The sequence below is a fragment of the Balaenoptera acutorostrata genome, chromosome 10, assembly GCF_949987535.1.
Source record: "Balaenoptera acutorostrata chromosome 10, mBalAcu1.1, whole genome shotgun sequence".
Lineage (NCBI taxonomy): Eukaryota > Metazoa > Chordata > Mammalia > Artiodactyla > Balaenopteridae > Balaenoptera > Balaenoptera acutorostrata.
Genome location: NC_080073.1, coordinates 78,189,871 through 78,212,290, shown reverse-complemented (window position 1 = coordinate 78,212,290; position 22,420 = coordinate 78,189,871). Strand labels below are relative to the sequence as shown.

General features: G+C 42.1%; 1 protein-coding gene across 8 annotated transcripts in view; it reads left to right on the top strand.

The window, feature by feature from the left end:
- The window catches only part of ADGRF1 (adhesion G protein-coupled receptor F1), a 37,957-nt gene that overhangs the window by 10,239 nt on the left and 5,298 nt on the right, over positions 1–22,420 (top strand). Inside the window, exons 3-12 of one of the 8 annotated variants that reach the window (XR_009009390.1) lie at positions 836–985; positions 3,119–3,176; positions 5,415–5,564; positions 6,523–6,696; positions 8,671–8,771; positions 9,811–9,869; positions 13,303–13,454; positions 15,573–15,736; positions 17,386–17,574; positions 19,417–21,771. Coding sequence is in view for 7 of the 8 variants with exons in the window: in XM_007193843.2 (XP_007193905.3) it covers positions 884–985; positions 3,119–3,176; positions 5,415–5,564; positions 6,523–6,696; positions 8,671–8,771; positions 9,811–9,869; positions 13,303–13,454; positions 15,573–15,736; positions 17,386–17,574; positions 19,417–20,790 (2,523 nt within the window). In the remaining variant the exon portion in view is untranslated. Of the gene's footprint in view, positions 1–835; positions 986–3,118; positions 3,177–5,414; positions 5,565–6,522; positions 6,697–8,670; positions 8,772–9,810; positions 9,870–13,302; positions 13,455–14,239; positions 14,407–15,572; positions 15,737–17,385; positions 17,575–19,416; positions 21,772–22,420 lie in introns of those variants that run through there. The other 7 variants (XM_007193841.2, XM_028161809.2, XM_007193843.2 and 4 more) reach the window with 7 other exon arrangements.

Genomic DNA, 22,420 nt, shown 5'->3' with positions numbered 1-22,420 from the left:
TTGAAGACTGAATAATATTCCATGCCTAATAAAACTTTTGGCAATGATGGAAGTGTTCTGTGTCTACACTGCCTAACATGGTAACCACTAGCCACATGTGGTTATTGAGCACTTGAAATGTAGCTAGTATGACTGAGAAATTGAGTTTTTCATTTCATTTTATTCTAATTAAAATTAAATTTATTCTAATTAAAATTAGACTGTCACATGTGGCTAGTGGCTACTACATTGGACAGAACAGTTCTAACTCGTGATTTTTTTCATTGCCCCCAAATAACCTGTGTGTAAATGATTAAATCTTGTGACCATGACTATGGGCTGAGATTTGTCTAAATCATTCTAAGATACCCATGAACTTGAGGACAGTTGGTTGCTAATTACATGAACTATGAAGAAGGAAATTTGCTGGATTGGTTCACTATTATTTTTATGCTGAAATACTCAGAGTCTATCTTTATATTAATGGTTCTAGGGTCCTTGGTTATTTGAATGCTTGTCTTTACTGAGATGAAAAGAAAACCTCAGTGAAATATAAAAGGCTGAATGTTAAATGCACCCAGCTGCAAAGTTAAGCAAGCCATGATTTTAAAATAGCCTGTGTTGAGTCAAATTTGATCACTTAGATCAAACTTAAACTTAGAAGAGAGTTCTGGAGAAATTTTCTAGTAGGTTTGTAAAGAGAAAAATTCACTAGTTCTACAGTGGGAGTGGAAGTGATGGTGTCTCCGGTGCAAAAAAATAACCAAATGCTCAGGGCTTCTGATGAGCCCAGCTAGGCTTTACCCCTGTGTGCATTTAAAAATTTTGGCTTGAATGACTTGTTTTTGTGCCTCAGCCTTGCATGGCGCACACGTCTAGTCACAGACTGTGACTCCAGCTGTTCATGTCCTGCAGAACCAGGAGGGGCCAGGGGAAGATGAGAGTTCCTACGCTCTGGCTCTTCTCCTTCTTCATGATCACCGAGGGCTGGAATGGCTTTCTGGGGGTGAGTTTGTGTACGTCCCGTTTTCTTCTCTACCACCTCCCCTCTGTCCTTCTGGCACTTTGAGCGTCTGTCACTCTCTAGGCAACTGCAATGACAAAATTTCATAGACTTGGCATCAGAAGTGCTGGGTTCTTGTCTCAACATTACCAGCATTAGCTGTGTGGCCTTGGATGAGTCACTTCATCTCTTGGAGCTTAGATGACCTGACTGCAAAAACCAGGATCTTGGACTAAGCCATACTGGAGATCTTTTCTAACTCAGCGCATCCTCTCCTATGGCCTCTTTGATGGAGAAAAAGCATATAGATCGACATTAGCAGTCCTTGGCCTCTTCCCTACCTATAGTCACTTTCTTTTTTTTTTTTCCAATAACCTTTTTTTTAATTGAAGTAATAATTTACATATTTTAGTTTAGTTTACATAGTTAATTTACAATGTTGTGTTAGCTTCAGGTATACAGCAAAGTGATTCAGTTACACATATATACATGTATACATATATATATTCTTTTTCAGATTCCTTTCCATTATAGGTTATTATAAGACTTTGAGTAGAGTTCCCTGTGCTACCAACAAGTAGGTCCTTGTTGTTTATCTGTTTTATACATAGTAGTGTGTATCTGTTAATCCCAAACTCCTAATTTGTCCCCCCCCCGCCCCTGTCCCCTCTATAAGGGGGGACCATAAGTCCGTTCTCTAAGTCTGTGAGTCTGTTTCTGTTTTGTAAGTAAGTTCGTTTGTATCATTGTTTTAGATTCCCCCTATAAGTGATATCATATGATATTTGTCCTTCTCTTTCTGACACACTTCCCTTAGTATGATAGTCTCTAGGTCCATCCATGTTGCTGCAAATGGTATTATTTCATTCTTTTTTATGGCTGAGTAATATTCCACACCTATGTCACGTCTTCTTTATCCATTCATCTGTCAATGGACACTTAGGTAGCTTCCATGTCTTGGCTATTGTAAATAGTGCTGCTGTGAACATTGGGGTGTATGTATCTTTTCAGATTAGAGTTTGCTCTGGATATATGCCCAGGATTGGGATTGCTGGGTCATGTGGTAGTTCTATTTTCAGTTTTTTAAGGAACCTCCTATTGCTCTCCATAGTGGCTGCACCAATTTACATTCCCACCAACAGTGTAGGAGGGTTCCTTTTTCTCCACACTCTACTCACTTTCTTGATGCTTTCATCTGGGGTCATGGTTTTAATGTTCTCTGCATGCCAATGACTCCAAACTCTGTGTCTCCTTCTCACACCTGTCCCCCGAACTCCACACTCACGTATCTACTACCTACTTGGTATCTCCACTTGGGTGCCAATATCCCCTCAACTTAGTATGTCCAAAATTAAACTCTTGGTTTTTTCTCACCAAACCTGCCCCTCCTTGCCCATCTCAGCAAGCGGTATCACTGTCTCTCCAGCTGCTTAGGCAGAAAACTTATTATTACACTTGACACTTCTCATAATCCATGTCTAAACCATTAGATCTTTTTTTCTGGTTTTCTCTTTAAAATATATCCAGACTCCAAACACTTCTCACCAACTCCATGGTTACCATCCTGATCCACACCTTCATCATCTCTCACCTATATTATTTCGATAGCTCCTGAAACGCTCTCATTGCTTCGGTGCTTGTCTATTCCCAACACGGCCGCAGGATTGAGCCTTCTAAAAAGTGGAGCAGAGCACACCTTTCCTCTGTTCAGAACTCTCCAGTGGGCTCCCATCCCACTCAAGCAAAAGCTAAGCCCTTGCCACAGCCCAGAAGGATCTACAGGACCTGCCTTCCCAGAGATACTCTCTGACGTCACTTCCTGCCCTGCCTCCCGGACTCCACTTAGCTATTCTGGTCTTCACGTGCCAGGCATATTCTTATCCCAGGGCCTTTGCACCTGCTCTTCCCTCCTCCTGGGAAATTCTTTCCCAGGGATCCTCACTTTCCTGCTTCCTTCAGGTCTGTGCCCAAAAGGTGCCTCAGCGACGTCCTGTTTTGCCCCCCTCCCCCACCATCCCTGGCTTGCATTTTAGATCCATGATTGCAGTTTATCTGGGAAATCCAACAAGGCCTTATGAAATGCAATATGACCAAGCCTCGCTGTAATTATTCTTTTTGTTTTTTTCTTCTTCACAGAGTGATGATGGCATCAAAACAAAGCAAGAACTCATTTTGAATAAGGAAAAGCCTCTAGGTGAGACTCCCTCAGATAGCATGGTACAGCACGTGCTGGAGCCCAGAGAGCAGGGTTCAAATCCCAGGAGTGCTTCTGGTGGGTTTTATGATCTTTGGCACATCGTGAAATACCTCAAATCTGTAAAACGATAGTTATAGTAATTCCTTGTGAGGATGAAATAATATAATAAAGGCGTAGTATCCTGTCCCGTAACCAGCCAGTAGCTGCTCCATACTCTTCCTTTCCGTCTTCATCTTGATCCCAATAATGTGATGAATGACACAGACTTCAGTCTAGGAATGAGTTGTGGTCTGAAATTTGATTTGCGGGTCTGATGTTTCAAGCATTGTGTATATTTCCTCCTGGAAACAACGGTACACACAGATGGTGGTTAGATTCCTGGGTCAGTCCTCAAAAGCCTTTTTACGGTGCCGTGAATCTGCCATCCAACAATGCGCTAATAGGGCCATAGACCTTACCACATCGTAGCAAGGCTACAATTCTTTGGGAAAATGAAACCAGAATTTCAACTTGGAATGCCACGGAAAGGTAAAAGCACAAGTATACATTGAACTGTTACCAGTGCCAGGCACTATTCTAAGTGTGTTAGATGAATTAAATCCTCACAAAGATCCTCTGAGTTAGGTACAATTGCCATCTTTTATGACTTTTTTTTTTAATTAATTAATTAATTTATTTATTTATGGCTGTGTTGGGTCTTCGTTTCTGTGCGAGGGCTTTCTCTAGTTGTGGCAAGTGGGGGCCACTCTTCATCGCGGTGCGCGGGCCTCTCACTATCGCGGCCTCTCTTGCTGCGGAGCACAGGCTCCAGACACACAGGCTCAGTAATTGTGGCTCACGGGCCTAGCTGCTCTGCGGCATGTGGGATCTTCCCAGACCAGGGCTTGAACCCGTGTCCCCTGCATTGGCAGGCAGACTCTCAACCACTGCGCCACCAGGGAAGCCCTACAATCGCCTTCTTTATTTTATAGATAGTGAAACTGACAAGGCCGGTGGGTAGGTGGGGCAGGATTCAACGCCCAGTCAGTCTGGCTCCAGAACAGAGCCATTAATCTTTCCCCCCTTTCCCCACCTATTACCTGCTTGGGCCACGGGAGTGGATTATCCCCTCAGCTTACATCCCTTGGAGTAATTCCCAAGGCCGGGACGGAGTTTCCGGCCTTAAGGAGATGCGGGGAGGGGTGAGTTGGTGGAAACTACAACAGGCAGTTGTTACAGTCTCCTGTAAATGTCCTGGGACGTGCTGCCGCTTCCGGATTTCCTTCTGAGAAGCCTAGGGATTGATCCAGCTGCTTTTCTTCCCTATAAACCTCCCAGCTCCCCCGGACCCTTAAGAAATGGGACAGTCTCATAGAAGCTCCCCATCTCACCTGTGCCTGTAGAAAGCACGGTCCCGTCCTGAGAGATCTAAGGGATTCTAAGAGGTTTCACTGCCGATGATAGCAAAATGAGACCCAGGAAAAAAGGATGTTCACCTTTTGCCTCTTTTTCTCTGAGGCCCTTCACATTCTTAGCCTGGGGTCCACAGAGGACCTTGGGAGGATCTTGAGACCCCGTGGAACTTCATACAGAGTTTCATGTGAATGTGCTTAAGTGAATTCTGGGTGAGATTCCTCTTCTCTCCCAGCCCCAAACACCTAATGGTCTCTTCTTAGGGAAACAAAAGGTACTGCTCAGAAACAATAAGGTGGAGGTGAGGGTGCATCAAGGCTCAAGTAAGGTTTGGTCTGGTTTTACTTGTGCATTTCATCTCAGTATCAAACTCAGCTAATTAGTGGAACATTTGTACAGGAGAAGGAAGGGCTCTTTGGAGAGGAAAGAGGAGACTGGGGGTTTTATATCAGAGATAACGTCCAGGAGACCAGAGCTGGGGGAGGAGGAAGGGAGAGTGACCAGGACTTTCTCACCTCTTCTCCCTTCAGTCTTGACCCTGAAACTTGACTCTGGATGTGACCTGAGAAGTATGTAAAGTCAGGAGGGCAATGCTGGGGTGGGTCAGAGAGCACAGAACAGCTGGCCTGTCAGAAGTCAGAGGAGAGAGGTGTCTTAGGCACCTGTGGACGGTCTGATGCTTTGCTCGGGATGCTCATTTTCAGTCCATGTCTGGATGAAGTGACCAAGCCATGTCCGTGACCCTCAGGCTGAATCTGACAATTGCTCCGAGGTCACTTGCTCTGCAGTATCTCCCTCCCAGCCTGAGAAAGGAAGGCTTTGACCGTCTCTCTTTCTCTCTAGGTCCATTCCAGGAATACGAGCTGCTGCTTCAGGTGGCCTATCGAGATTCCAAGGAGAAAAGAGACGTGAAGAACTTTCTGAAGCTTTTGGAGGCTTACCCTCTTTTTTTACCTGGGCCGGTGAAGATTATCAGAGCAAAGTCCACCACGTGTGAGTCAGTCTCTGGTAACTGGGAGTGGAGATGGGGAAGGTGGTGTGTGAGTCGGGAGAGGTTAGGTTATGCTGGGGAATCAATCATCCGCCCAATATCTGTAGCTGAAAAGAATAAATGCTTGTAAAAAATATCTGGCCAACAGCACTAATGACCACCACAATGGGGTTAGGAGAAGTTAAATGATTTATCTAAAGCAAGAGTTCTCAGAGTGTGGTACCCAGACCGACAGTAGCAGCAGCCTCAGGGGACTTAAAAGAAATGCAGATCCCTGGCTCCATTCCAGACTTACTGAATCATAAACTTTGGGATGAGACCCCTCCCAGAAGATTCTGATGCACGATCACGTTTGAGAACCATTTACTGCACACCATTGTGCATATTTTCACAACAGTTATCTGGTGACTTTGCCCCCTTTTTTTTTTCTATTGAAAAGGAAAGGTTTTTTAGTGGGAGTTTTAGGTCCAATACAAGCCTACAGGATTGGTTAATAAAATTTTTCATCATGACTCTCAACAAAAAGGTCTCTCTGCCTTTGCCATATTGCTAACAGGGACTTTGGGGGAGTGCTGCTAGGTGGATGGCAGCCTCCGATAAGACAGTGGACAAATACCATCTAGAACCCTTTAAATGACTCTCAGGTCGACATATCCTCTTCTGCTTCTTTCTCCATTTAAGTGGTACCTACTGGGCACACATCCTTCTTTTGGATGCTGGCCCCAGACATTTGATTTTTATGTAGGCTGGGTTTCTGATCCAACCTCAGTATCTATTGAGTGGGACGTTTCCTTAACCTTAAACATACTTGTTTCCATCTTGTTTTCATCCTTTATAGCTTTGGGAGAGAAATATCTCTAGCTTTTGGTTCAGATTCTATATCAGAACCAAAGATGAGAACTCAGCCCTAGCCAATTTATTAACCAGGTCCCGTGAGACCAAGCTCTGTTTTCTGTGCAGACTGTGGCATCCAGAACGGGGTCCTGCGCTGTGCCTGTGACGACGGCTACTCCTGGTTTCCCCCCTCGTGCCTTGATCCCCAGAAATGCTACCTTCACACGGAGGGATCTCTCCAGAGCTGTGACTGCCATCTCAACAACCTCACCCAGAGCGTCCATTTCTGTGAGAGAACAAGTAAGTGTGTAAGGATACCAAGAGGGGAGCTGGGGCCCCTCCCACCTCCACATGTGACAGAGAGGGAAGGACCACTGGGTCTGTGCCCCAGTGTTTCTCTTTGCCTCCCAGAGAAGAGCCAGTGTTTACAGGGAGTTGGAAGGGCAGTGATGACGTACCCTGCTAGGCTTGGCTGGACACAGCGAGAGCTTCATAAGTGCAGAAAATTCAGAAATGCAAGCTGATGTTTGGGCGCCAGCTCAGCCTGGGGGTACATCCAGCTCACCTCGACAGTTCTACGATTCTTCTGAGATTTAGGGAGATTCCCTGAAATTCCAAGTAGGGGAACAGCTTGAGTAAATAACGTTTTTCTTCCCACCTTCTTTTGACTTCTTTGGCCAACATCAATTTCCAGAAAATAAAAATTTAGAGGTGCGCAAGCAGGGAGGGTTACCTAGTGATTATATTGAAAGAAATTCTGTAAATTGCCAACAAATATGTGTGTTGAATGAATTGCCAAAACCAAACAAAAGTTGAAAGTCTAGTTTAGGAGCCAGTGGATGCTGAGGGAGCTACTGCTGACTTAGGTTGATGTTCAGTGGATGATGGGGTGAGCCGGATGACGTGGGCTCCAACAGCTTGAAGGACTTTTAAGAAATGTCCCCAAAGATGAGTCCAGTTATCTTGAAGCTCCAGATTTTGGTAGAGTGGAGCAAAGAGTGAAGGAGGACCTGAAATAGCCCAGCTTTCCTGGGTCTCCCTGGGTCCCTTTCCCAGAACCACAGCAGTTCAGGTTAAGGTAACGCTTATTTATTTATTTATTTTAAAAATTTTATTGAAGTATAGTTGATTTACAATGTTGTGTTTAATTTCTGCTGTACAGCAAAGTGACTCAGTTTTATATACATCTATCTATCTATATATATATATACTTTTGCATATTCTTTTCCATTATGGGTTATCAAAGGGTATTGAATACAGTTCCCTGTGCTATGCAGTGGGACCTGTTGATTATCCATCCTATATATAATAGTTTGCATCTGCTAATCCCAGACTCCTAATCCTTCCCGCCCCAAGTAACACGTATTTGTTAAGCACCATCTTTATACCCAGATCTGGGGCAAATTCTGGGAGGTCACCATGAGGCATTTCTCTTGCTGTTGATCAATTAGCAAGCTACTTGGGGAGGCCAGGCTGTTGACACATGAAAGAAGACAATGTGATCTCTTCAACAAACTTTGATGAAAGCCTACACTTTGAAAAGTGGTCTAAGTCTGATCCATCTTTGGGGGATACAAAGATGGATCAGACAGGGATTACACTGACAAGGAGCTTCCTAAAGTAGAGTGGGGACATACATACATGAGGTGTGTTCACAGGCAGATAGATGTGTAGGTGAAGAGGCTGGAAGGGAGGTATGGATAAAGTACTGTAAGAATTTAAAGGAGAGGAAGACTCTTTTCATCTGGGGCCCAGGGAAGGTCTTGCTAAAGAGGCGCATTTAACTAAGTCCTGAATGAAAGATACACAGGATTTGTCCATCCAGAGGTGGGGAATAACCTGTCCCAGAGGAGAAAAGCACCAGTGATGGGTAAGCAAGGGGTAAGTTGCAGTTAGCAAGTAGTGATTTTTTTTTTTTTTAATTTTTAAATAGGGACAACGTTTAAGCTCAAGGCCTAGACTGGGATAAGTGACTGCCTTTTATAACCACATGTGAGTGGCTACTCATTTACCTGCTTATAAGGTCATCTTGATTATCTCACTTTCCCATTATGTTCCAAATCCACAAAAGAAAATTCTGGTTTTATGGATGCTTCCTATATTACTTTAGGTGAACATTCATCATAAAAAGAAATTGACAAAAAGAAAGAAGAAGAAAAGGTGTTGGAGTACCACTGTCAAATAGATGGGCTGAATTAGACTTCTGTAATTTTAAGCTATAATATATCAAGTGAGTAATTTTTATCTCTGTAAATTTCTTTTTATTTTCCATAGAGGTTTGGGGTACTTTCAAAATTAATGAAAGATTTACAAAAGACCTTTTGGATTCATCTTCTGCTATATACTCCAAATATACCACTGGAATTGAAATTCAAGTAAGCACATTCTACTTATTACAAAAGAAATCGTTGGCTAAACATAAGTTCAGATGTTTCCAATTCAACATATTTATTTAACACATATTCTTAATTATTCATTTTCAATGAGTTATTACATAGCAGTTAATCACTCTGCCCACAAGTGATGTCCTTTGAACATTTTCTTTCAAGGAGCATTAAGCAGTTGACTTCTTCCCATTTCTTTAGTGTTTAGTTTTGCTCATTTCTTAGGGTAATATTAAACCAAGCCATCTTGATTATTTTCTTTTTTCTTTTTTTTTTTTTTTTAAGTACTAAGGATCTTTATTCTCAGGTCTGATATTGAATCTGTGGCTGCAGATAATGTCACTATTTTGAGAATAAAAGGTCCCATTATCTTCATTCTTTGCAAGTCTTCAGCCACAAAGTTACACCTTATTCTCATAACAAGATAAGTGAATCAAGCCTTCTTGATTATTTTCTGATTTTTATTTGTCAAAAGAAAGTTTTCATGATCTAAGCTCAATTGTTAACATTTGGGATTTTTTTCCTTAAAGAAGCCTCTCTTGTTAGAGGCTAAAGAGAGTTACTGACCAAAATTTTGGACTTCATAATGAAGTCACATAAAACTACCTCTACCTAGGATGGTGGTTCAGATGTGGTTCTAACTGAAGATATGCACAAACACCTCGCAGGTAGATTCAGTTTAAGCATCTATTGAAATCAATGGCTTATTTAGGGGAAGGAGAAAATAGATTTTGGGTGAATTTATTATATTATCTGGCACCTGACCCATCCTCTAGTCTAAGCAGTTGGTTCTACATTCTTTATTAGCAACCTCAAAATTAAATTATATGTGTGTGCACAGGCGTGTGTGTGTACATTCTCTGCTATCATTTTAAATGTATTTCTATAACATGCAACTACCTCTCGCCATATCTCTTTCCTTTTCTTGGTGCTTCCGTTGGTTATTTATTGTCTGCGACCATTTTTTGCTCAAATGTCTCTCTTGTGTGGGACAAAGATCAACATATTGCTCTTTGCTCTCTTTGTAAAGCTGAAAGAAGCGTACAAAAGTATCCAAGGTTTTGAGTCAGTTCAAGTCACCCAGTTTCGGTAAGTAATACCAATGGTCTTAGAAGGACATCCCTGGAATCATGCACCCATCCTGCAAGATGCCTCATGCTGTTTCCAAGTGACCTTGACAGAAAATAAGTCAACTGCTCTTTGAAGTAGGATTCTTACTAAAACTGGATAAAAGTCTGTGGTGCTTTAAAAAAATCTTAAGAGGAAAGCCTATATTCTCATTTAAATGTCTTTGTGAATATAAATATTAAATGGCATTCTCGAAGCTATGGATCAGAAACTAGAATTGGAAACCCGCATGGCTTGGAAGGAAGCAGGAGGACGTGGTGTGCATGCATGGGAAGGGGCGAGTGGGGGTGACAAGGGCTGTGGGTTGCGGAGGGATGGGTTTTCTCCTTCCATAAACACAGAGGGTGTGATGTTGTATAGCTGGGGGCCAGAAAGGGCTCCTTGGGTAAAATATTATATTTTTGTGTAGATATCATGTATGTACCACAGTTCAAAGTCCAGTAGTCATTGTCTACAGCAAATAAAGAGATATTTAGTAAATTAGCCTTTTGTTTATACTTTAGTTCAAAAGTTATTTGGTTAGTTACCCGTGTGTGTATTGATTACCAGCTATTTATAGTCTGCTTGATAGAGGAAGTGACTTAGAGGTCAGAGAACTTAACTTCTTATATACTTTTTTCACAGCTAAAGAATAGCTATAGGAAATTTTCAATAACTTTTGCTATAAATATACTGTCCTGGACATTATCCTTTAAGCCCTCTCATGTACCCATAAAAAGGCTCACATGTATAATATTCTTTAAAATTCAGTGCTAGGAAAAACACTGCTTCTTTTTTCTTATATCAAGGTCTATAGAATTAATCTAACTTCTGTTTTTGACTTTGCCGTCATTGAATTCATAGACAGCATTGAAACTCAATCAACAGTTTTGTATTCAATATTCACATGTTTCTTTTCCTTGGTCCTGGTTTTCTATTCATATTTCTAATTTATATTCCATCATATATATATATATATATATATATATATATATATATATATATCTTACAAACTGTCTCCAATAATTTATAGATAAAATCACAGTAAAAGTAGACATAAGTCTATAAAATACAACTATTTTGGTTTTACACTTTACATACATGATCTAAAGTAAATCTTAGTCTCTCACAGTCTCCATTTATTTATCTGTCAAACAGGACTGTTAATACCTGTGGAATTTGACTTAACCTCTTTACATAAAATGAAATAGTAGAAAAATACTTTTCAAACACTATAGAAGGGCCGTATCAATGAAAAGACATTGTGATCATCACAGCATAAAAGGGTATTTGGGTTTATTTATTGTGAGTTCAATATAGTTCAATGCTAGTTCAATGTAGTGATTAAGAATTTGAGCTTTAGAGAGCCAGAGGCTCATATCCATCAATTAATAATTAATGACCTGACCCAACTTCTTTAGGACTCAGTTCTCTTATCTATAAAATGAGAATAACCCTAGCCCTAACCCTCATGGAGTTGCAGGATTAAATTAATCCATGTTATCTCACTTGCTTTCATAACTTCAAATACCATCTGTATACAGATGGGTTCTAAATTTATTTCTTAACCTCAGTCTCTCCCCTAAACTCTGGACTCCAATATTCAATGCCTATTAACATCTCCAGGTGATTTTCTAGTAGGCATGGCAAATGTAACATGTCCAAAATGGGAGTCCTCCAACTCCCCCCCGTCATAAGCTTTCATCTCCTTCTCCCACTGTCTTCCCCATCTCATTTCCAGAGATGCTGTTCTTCTAATTGCACAGACCCAAATCTTAGAGCTATCCTGTCTTGATTTATTTTACAATAAATTATACTTAATTATTGAGGTATAATTTACATACAGTGATATGCTCAAAACTTAATTGTACAGCTTTATTAGCTTTGACAAATACTAATACACGCCACCTCCCATCAAGACAGACCATTTCCACTCTCCCCAAAGTTCCCTTGTGCCCCTTTCCAGCCAATCTCCATGCACATTCCTACCTCCCTACCAGAAATAACCACTGATCTTATTTCTATCACCATAGGTTGGTTTTGCTTATGCTAGAACTTTACCTAAATGGAATCATCTAGGATATAGTTTTTTTGTGTTCCTGGCTTCTTTCACTCAGCCTAAGGCCTTTGAGACTCATCCTTGGCTTTTTGAGTATCAGTGATTCCTTCCTTTTTATTGCCCAGTAATAGTCCATTGTATGAATATACTACAATTTGTTTTTCAATTCCTTGCGGTCGTTCTTGCCTGGTTTCTTTCTCCCACACCCAAAATCTGCTCCGTTAGCAAGTCTTCTGGCTCTATCTTCAAATACAACATGAAACTGACCAGTTCACTTCCCCCCACACACACTGCTACTCAATCAGTTCAGGGCACCACCCTCTCCTTCCTAACTAGTTTTCCTGCTTCTCTGCTTCTTCCCTTCACCTATTTTCTACACAGCAGCCAGAGTGATGATCTTAAATTATAAATCTGATCATGCCATGCCTTTTCAAAAAGAATAAAACCTTTTAATAAAAGATGAAATTCAGACTCAAAGGCCCTATTCCATCTGGCTCCTGGGTACCTCTCGAGGGTCATCTCCTATCCATCTCTCACCTGCTCATTGAATTTTAGTCACGTTAGCCTTGAAGTTTGTCAGACTCACAGGCATTTTCTTGCCTCCAGCCCTTCTCAGGTGCTGGCCATGCTGTACCAATTCTCTTTGCATCACTGGCTGTTTCTTTTCATCCTTCAGGTCTCAGCTTCAAAGACACTCTGCACAGAGAAGCCTTTCCTGACCAGTCTTATTTAAAGTGGGCCTCACGTCTACTTGATATTCTTTTTTTTTTTAAAGCTCTATATGAAGAAAACTTTATTTTATTTTAAAAGTTTTATTGGTGTATTGTTGATTTACAATGTTGTCTGAGTTTCAGGTGTACAGCAAAGTGAATCAGTTATACATATACACATATACACCCTTTTTTAGATTCTTTCCCCATATAGGCCATTACAAAGTATTAAGAAGAGTTCCCTGTGCTGTACAGTAGGTCCTTATTAGTTATCTATTTTATATATAGTAGTGTGTACATGTCCATCCCAATCTCCCAATTTATCCCTCCCCCCACCTTACCCTCTGGTAACCATAGTTTGTTTTCTACATCTGTAACTCTATCCCTGAACTTGTCTCTCATAACACTTAACAAAATTTGGAATTTTATATATATATATTTATAATTATGATTTTATATATATACATATATAGTGGTTATTTGTTTCTTAATTGCCTTGCCTTCTCCACTGGCACGTAAGCTCCAAGAAGGCAAAGACCAAATCTATTTGATCTATTCCCACAGACCCAATGCCATTCCCACACAGAATAAGCCTTGAGTGACTGAATGAATGAATCTCATTTTTCTTTCCACGTCATCATCGTAGAAATGGAAGCATCATTGCTGGGTATGAAGTTGTTGGTTCCAGCAACACATCTGAACTGCTGTCAGGCATTGAGCAGGCGGCGAAGAAGGCTAAGACAGGCCTGCATCAGCTGTTTCCACTAGAAGACAACTCTTTCAGAGTGTTCGGAAAAGGTAACACTGGATTCCCATCCTCTGTAGGCAAGTAGATTAGGGGAGCCTAATTAGTAGATTGTATTATATATTGGAGATATTCCCGAAACAGAATTGTTCTAAGGCTGACTTTTAGTAGAAACAAGCAGCTGTTTCTCCTCCCAACCAGGATGAAACTCAATTTCAGCTCACTATTTCAGACTCTTGCTCATGGGTGAGCTGACCTCCAATTCTTAGTGTAAACGTCACACAAGACTGATTCACTGCAGGCGCTGATGGAAATGATTCAGCAGTAGTTTCCTGGTATACATGCTGGAAGAGCCCTGGGGCTGATGAAATTCCTAAGTCATAATCCAAGGGACCCAGGAAAGAAAGCATTTTTTCCAGGTCATTCACATACACCCAGACACACAAACACACACAGATATACATAGACACACACACCCTACTTCTTTTCTTCAGATGTTTAAAAAATTCTTTACATTCAGCTTTAAAACTCTCTTACCAAGATTTGTGCCACTTTCAACATTTATTCAACAAATATTTACTAAGTGTCCAAAGTGATTAGGCACTTAAGACACAGCAGTGGGGAAAAGAAACAAAAATCATAGCCCTTGTGGTTCTTCCTTTCAAGGCTTCCTCTATCCCAGTCCCAACATGGTAAGAATATATTATGAAAGGCCAGCTGCAAGAGGAACTAGTGGTTGATCATGATGTGAGAAGCCTTCAAAGGGGTACAAAGTAGGACATGTCACCCCCAAATGGCAACTGCCTATCTTTTAACCCTATCATGCTTTGTCCCGTAGTGTCTTGAAGATTTTCTGGTTTTCTAGCATTCCCTTAAAGAGTGAAAATAAAGAAGATATACAGATGGCCTACAGACACATGAAAGAATGCTCAACATCATTAATCATTAGAGAAATGCAAATCAAAACTACAATGAGATATCATCTCACACCAGTCAGAATGACCATCATCAGAAAATCTAGAAACAATAAATGCTGGAGAGGGTGTGGAGGAAAGGGAACACTCTTGCACTGTTGGTGGGAATGTAAATTGATACAGCCACTATGGAGAACAGTATGGAGGTTCCTTAAAAAACTACAAATAGAACTACCATACGACCCAGCAATCCCACTACTGGGCATATACCCTGAGAAAACCATAGGTCAAAAAGAGTCATGTACCAAAATGTTCATTGCAGCTCTATTTACAATAGCCAGGACATGGAAGCAACCTAAGTGTCCATCGACAGATGAATGGATAAAGAAGATGTGGCACATATGTACAATGGAATATTACTCAGCCATAAAAAGGAACGAAATTGAACTATTTGTAGTGAGGTGGATGGACCTAGAGTCTGTCATACAGAGTGAAGTAAGTCAGAAAGAGAAAAACAAATACAGTATGCTAACACATATATATGGAATCTAAGGGAAAAAAAAAAAAAGGCCATGAAGAACCTAGTGGCAAGACGGGAATAAAGACACAGACCTACTAGAGAATGGACTTGAGGATATGGGGAGGGGGTGGGGTGAGATGTGACAGGGTGAGAGAGTGTCATGGACATATATACACTACCAAATGTAAAATAGATAACTAGTGGGAAGCAGCCGCATAGCACAGGGAGATCAGCTCGGTGCTTTGTGACCACCTAGAGGGGTGGGATGGGGAGGGTGGGAGGGAGGGAGATGCAAGATGGAAGAGAAATGGGAACATATTGTATATGTATAACTGATTCACTTTGTTATAAAGCAGAAGCTAACACACCATTGTAAGGCAATTATACTTCAATAAAGATGTTAAAAAAAAAAAAGTGAAAATATTTCCTTGGAGGGATCACACCTTGTCTTATTTTCACCGAATACTTAACTATTTGATAGCCCATTAAATTCAGATTGTTGGCATAGATCAGACACCTGGAGGGAAAGGGGGCCAGCCTTGGGGAGGGTGGGACATCAAGAAAGAGGAAAAGGGGCTGATGGGGTGAAGCTGGGCATCAAAGACAAACTTCTCCTACTCCTGAACTTTGCCTGGGTTTTGTCTGAAAACGTGACTTAAAAAGCACCACTTTATGGTTTATAGAGAGTGTCAAAATATTCAGAGACATTTTTCTTCTTTGTTTCCCTTCTTTTCCAGCCCAGTGTAACAGCATAGTCTTTGGATTTGGGTCTAAGAATGATAAGTATACTCTTCCCTGTAGCAGCGGCTACTCCGGAAGCATCACGGCCAGGTGCCAGTCCTCTGGGTGGCATGTCCTCAGGGAGACGTGTGTGCTCTCTGAGCTGGAAGAACTGAAGAAGGTAAAAAAAGCATTTCCACCTTGCAGATTTGCCCTGGTTTTGAGTTTCACAGTGGGTGTCTCCCAGTGAGTATGGCTGGGTGGAAGGTAAAATGTATCAATTTGTCTCTTTGGTCAGAAGTCAGTGACATCAGACCCTGGGAAACCCAGGGAGTGTAAGTGTGAGTAGTGAGTCTAGGTAGCAGCCGAGAACCTCAGAAACGTCAGGTTGGATGGTTTTGGGGGGGAGGGTGCTGCAGAGGTGTGAATCAATGCTGAAGAGAGCTGAAGATGGCAGAACAGCAACTAAGCTGGCCTCAGAAAGCCTGGGAATCAAAGATCCAAGTGAAGGTATAAGTCAGAAGCTATAACCTTAGTACATTTGTCAGAAACCGGGGCAGGAAGTGAGTCAGCCATATAGAATGATAGAACTTCAATGGCTCTCCAGGGCCATGCGCCTCACCAACTTCCTTCTGTAGATCAGAAAAGGGGAGACTAAGGGGCTAGTGGTCCCTCTGGTAGCAGTAGTGTTGAACTAGAAACATGGTCACTTGATTTCCAGCCCAGTGCTATGACCTCCACATGATGCTCTCTTAGGAAGTTTCAAGTACTTAAGATGTAGTAGATAGAAAGATGGAAGCAAATGGTGAGGAGTTAAAACTCAAGTCATGGAAGAGGAACTCCAAGACCAGTTCACAGACACTATCCTGCAAATAGTTCATAGTGAGCAGGACTTCAGTCCCAGCCAGAGACCCTGCTTTGGAAGCAGAGAACCCCACAATATTCACCAAGGGACTGTGGAAGCTTTACTGCTCTCTTTCTGGACCTCAGTTTTCTCATCTGTAAACTGGGGAGGGAGATTGGAGCAGATGTCTTCTGAGGTTTATCCTTGTTCTTGCCTTCTTTGGCCCAGTTTCTGGAAATGAATTGTAGCTGGGACTAGGTCACCCCAGAGTGTGAGGACAGTCAGATCCCAGGTGCCTTAGGCAGAAAACAGCTCTGTCAGCTGAGAAGAGTAAAAAGGAAAACAGGGGGGATCTGGGATCCTGGGTTGATGTGCTTTGAACAAAGGGAATATCCCCCTTGGCTGCCTTCCAAATTAGCTCAGTGTCGTGGAAGCAGATGGGAGCCTCAAGGAAGAAGTAAAACCCCAAATCCAGTGACCAAGTGTAGCAAAATCTCCACGTATGTCCCTCTAAATCCTCTATAGGGATTTCTCAGCATAGTATAATGGATATAACATAGGATTTAGTGCCAAGTAGACCCTACCTTTCCACTTCCTAGCTGGGTACTGTTTGGAAAGTCACTGAATCTCACTGAACATCAGGTTCTGTATAATCAGGGTAACAATTTATATAAAACTGCTTCTTAGTGAATCTCTTCAAGTTTCAGTTTCCTTAATCATAAAATGAAAATAATCATGGTACCTCCTTTAAAGGGTATTGTAAAGATGAAATCAGTGAATCCCCAGTAAAACGTTTAGCACGCTGTATGGAAAATAAAAAGCACTGAATGACAGCCATTATATTGTTGTTATCATTGTTACATGATTATCCTACGTTATCATGCACCATACAAATGCTGGTTATTCGTGGCCCTGAAATCTGATTTAAGTCTGATGAAGCACAAACATTTCATTGTTTTCCAGAACATAACCATTTCTATTCCTAGGATTTCAGTGTGATTGCCAGCAACGCCACTGAGGCAACCGTGTCATCCTTGGTGCAGAATCTGTCAATGGTCATTCAGGAAAACCCATCAACCACAGCCGGGAATCTGGCTTCTGTGGTGTCAATTCTGGGCAATATCTCGTCCCTGTCCCTAGAAAGACACTTCAATGTGTCCATTTCGACAATGGAGGTAAGGTCTGCCTGAGCTTGAATGGCTCGCTTTAAATGCTCAATCTTGCAGGAGGAATGGCAGAAGCCCCAGTTGATGGGGTGCTGCTGAAAAGGACCAAAGAGCCATGTAACAACAGTCTTGATGTGAGCTTCACTGCTTCCTCTGCAGTGTACAACCAACCCCCGGGATCAATTATGTGAGTTCAAAGTAAGAGGGAGCTGCCTCCAGGCAGACTGCCTGGACAGCATCTGGCTGAGGGGAAAGCGTGAGCCTCTGCCCTGAATGACGCTGAATGACGCAGGTGCCAACTTTTTAATATTTAATATTGAGTCGGCAGTTGTTCCTTCCCGTGGCCATAAGCTCTGACTTTAGTATATCATATTTAGTATATTTTAAGAACTCCATTTTTTCGACTGGGGAATTCATGATTTAGTTTGGATATTTAAAAATTAACTTAAAAAATTACGCAAATGAGACATGCTCACTCTAAGATATGCAAATAAACAAAAAGAAAAATACGTGATATGTAATCTTGTCACCCTAGAATAGCCACTGCTTACATTTTATGTGTCACCTCAGTGCCTAGAAAATTGACAAGGGACACATAGCAGGTACTCAATAAATATTTGTTAAATAAATATCCTTCCAAACACTTTGGATGTGTGCATTGTATATGTTAAAGCATATAATATTTTACAAAATTGGGTTATATAATGTATACTGTTACATAATCACACAATCCTGCTTAACTGTATAAGGTGAACATAACATCAGAGATGACATTAAGTGTGAATAAGTTAAACTCCCTGAATCAAAGATGCTCAGATTTGTTTTTTTTTTTTAAAGTCTGACTATGCATTGTTTACAAGAGACCAACTAAAACGAGATGACACAAAAAGGCTAAAAATAAAATGAAGGACAAAAACAGAGCAGCAAACACAAACAAAAAGAAGGCAGAGGTTGCTGGGGCAATAGGAGAAGCTCACTATGGGATTCGGGCCAGAAGCCACAGAGGGCTCAGTTAGGGTAAGACTCAGCCAGAGGGATAGATGCCCACAGCAGATGCCTGGGAACCAGACCCGTAAGAGTGAATGAGGGTCCTGGGTGAGAAAACGCTGCCTTTCAGGTACGTTTGGAAAAGGAACCTGGTTTTTGTTGTTGCTATTGTTTTTGTTTGTTTGTTTGGCCTTACTGCTTGAAGGATCTTAGTTCCCCAACCAGGGATCGATCCTGAGCCCTCAGCAGTGAAAGCGCAGAATCCTAACCACTGAATTGCCAGGGAATTCCTTGAAAAGGAATCTCAAACTGAGACTGACCCTTAAAACCCACAACAATTCAGCTTCAATGCTTAAGGATTTTTGCTTTATATTCTCCTCTATTAAAGAAAAGTCATAAATACAAATGAATTAAAACTTGAACATTCACGACATGAATTTAGAACTTCTGATATTAGCAAAAAAAACATGATATGGGAAAGCAATTACAAGTAACGTCTCACTCTTGGACCCTCAGCCTGAGGAGTCATGCAGTCCCATTTGCCATCTCAGAAGGAAGAAAATGCACACTCTGCAGCACCCATTGCAGGATTCTCCTCCTCTACGCCGAAGCCCCAATTGGAGTATGAATTCCCGTGGGTGATCACCCTGGAACTGACATGATTCTGCTGACCCTCATTTCTTAACCCAATGCTTCCACCGTGTGGAGCACCAGAGCTGAATTTCATTGCTGAGTTTTAATGTGGTCCTCAACTGAGCCAATTCTCTGGGCAATTTTCCTGAGCTTAAGACTAATGACTATCCATCCGTAGTCCTCTGACCTGTGTATTCAAAATCCAAACTGACTTTCACCCTTGTATTTCAGAATGTCATCAATATATCTGACCACGTCCTTAATTCTGCCTCGGTAACCAACTGGACAGTGTTACTTCAGAAAGAAAAGAATGCCGGATCCCAGTTACTAGAGTCACTGGAAAACATCAGCGTTCTGGTCCCTTCGACAGCTCTGCCTCTGGAATTTTCTCGAGAATTCATTAACTGGAAAGGGATTCCAGCATCCTCAAATCAAAGCAATTTGGGTTACAACTATCAGACTGAAATGTTCCCAGAAAATACCTCCATTCCCATCAGAGGCCATGCATTAATTAGGTCAGACCAATTCCAGAAGCCCCTTCCAGAAACTATCATCAGCATGACCTCTTTGACCCTGGGGAACATTCTACCTGTTACCAAAAATGGAAATGCTCAGGTCAATGGGCCCGTGATATCCATGGTTATCCCAAACTATTCCATCAATGAAATTTTCCTGACTTTTTCCAAGATAGAATCAAATCTGAGCCAGCCTCATTGTGTGTTTTGGGATTTCAACCATTCGCAGTGGAACGATAATGGCTGCCACCTAGTGAATGAAACTCCAGACTCGGTGACGTGCCGCTGTACTCACCTGACCTCCTTCTCCATGCTGATGTCACCCTCTGTCCCCCCTGCCATCGTTCCCGTTGTGAAATGGATCACCTTTGTGGGACTGGGGGTCTCCATCGGAAGTCTCCTCTTATGCCTGACCATCGAAGCTCTGTTTTGGAAGCAGGTCAACAAAAGCCAAACCTCACACACGCGTCACATTTGCATGGTGAACATAGCCCTGTGCCTCCTGATCGCAGACATCTGGTTTATTGTCGCTGCCACCGTGGACACCACGGCAAACCCTTCTGGAGTCTGCACAGCTGCAGTGTTCTTTACACACTTTTTCTACCTCTCCTTGTTCTTTTGGATGCTTATGCTCGGCTTCCTGCTGGCTTATCGGGTTATCCTCGTGTTCCACCACATGGCCACGCCTTTGTTGGTGGCTGTCGGGTTCTGCCTGGGCTACGGGTGTCCTCTCATTATATCCATCATCACCATTGTGGTCACACAACCCAGCAATGGCTATGAAAGGAAAGATGTGTGTTGGCTTAACTGGTCCGATGGGAGCAAACCTCTCTTGGCCTTGGCGGGTCCTGCCCTGACTATTGTGGCTGTGAACTTGGTGGTGGTCCTGTTAGTTCTCACGAGGCTCTGGAGGCCCGCTGTTGGAGAAAGGCTGACTCAGGACAGCAAGGCCACTGTCGTCCGCATGGGCAGGAGCCTCCTCGTTCTGACCCCCCTGCTAGGGCTCACCTGGGGATTTGGCATAGGAACAATGGTTGACAGCCGGAATCTGGCCTGGCATGTTATTTTCGCATCACTCAATGCATCCCAGGTGAGAGCGATAAGGACCACCTAATACATCATCGGGTAATTGGAATAATTGTAGAGAACTGAGCATGGGAAGACCACTCTGGGGGCGATCTCATTTCCCTGCCTCTAGCAGGACTATTATAACCCAAATTGCCTGGCAACAGTGAATAGAAAAAAATAATAAAAAAAAAAATCCAGTCTTCCCAACAGTTATTCTCATACTGAAGCAGAATATTAGGCTTCTTCAGTAATCCATTCCAGGGTTTTAAATCTGTTAGAGTTCACATAGCTAACGCTAATCTCTCTTGCCGTTGACCCAGTCCTCTTTGTCTTGTGCTGATGTCTGTTAAAGCTCACAGGGAAAGGGAAATAAATCCAGAGTGCTTTTTGAGTCTGAATGGTGCAAAGGAAGTCCCTAATGTGCCAGAAAGCAGGGCCTGGCCAATGGTAGGCAGCACTGTCTTTGTAAATAAAGTTTTATTGGAACACAGCCATGCCCATTCGTCTACCTAGGGTCTGTGGCTGTTTTCCTTACACGGGCAGAACTGAGCAGTTGTGAGAGTCTGGATGACCTGCAAAACCTGAAATATTTACTCTCTGGCTCTTTACAGAAAAAGTTTGTCGAACTCTGCTGCCAAGTATGGGTTTTACATGCCACGATCAGAGAGTGTTCAGAGAGTGGTGGGCAAAGCAATCCTTAGGTTTTGGTGAATCTGGAAGAGAGCCTTCAGTCCTGGTTCAAGAAATATTTGCTGGGTCTCCTCTGGACAATGACTCAGGGTAGTGGGGGTTAAACGTTTGAGCTCTGGAGTTAAATAGCTCTGGGCTCAAATATGTCATGCTATCCAACTGTGTGACTGCTAACAAATTATTTAATTTCTCTATACCTTAATTCTCTCGTTTGGTACACAGGGATATTATTACCTGTATCTTAGAGTAAATGTGAAGATTAAATGAGATCATTTAACACTTAGTGCAGTGCCTGGCACAGAGTAAGTGCTCAGTAAGTATCTCCTGAATCCAGTTGGTTCTCCACCTACTGCAACAAACCAGGGTACATTTAGGTTGTGGCACAGAGGGCAGTCATAGAGAGCACACACCTAATGGTGACAGGTTTAGGGAACTTCTGTCCAGGGCCCTTGGTGACATGCTGTCTGAACAGGCACCAACTGAGGGTCCTCTGCCTGGGAGGAGGATTTCAAGGTCCAAGAAAGACTCTGCCAAGGGTTACCCAAGGGCTGGATGGACCTGATGGAAAGGATGCTGATATAGTCAACTTCCTCTACTTGGCCTTGGGGTTGGACTTCAGTGACTGCTGACATCATAGATGCTTAGTTAACGTTTGTTTAATGCCTAAAGAAAGACTAAGACATAGAAGCAAATGGAAGTTCTTTGTTTTGGGTTTAGGATGACACAAAGGGGAAAATGATGCTCCACATGTGTTTCAGACTTTATTCACGCAATAATTTAATTATATGTTCAACCAAAAAAAGAAAAATGTTTGCGTACTTTGTGTTAATCCAGGCATTGTGGAGTTTACACAGTATCCTTACCTTCAAGGACCCACAGTCAACAGGGGGACAGACAAGGAAATAATTTCAATGTTGGGAGATATAATAGAATAGTAATACATATAAATGCTTTCTTTACTG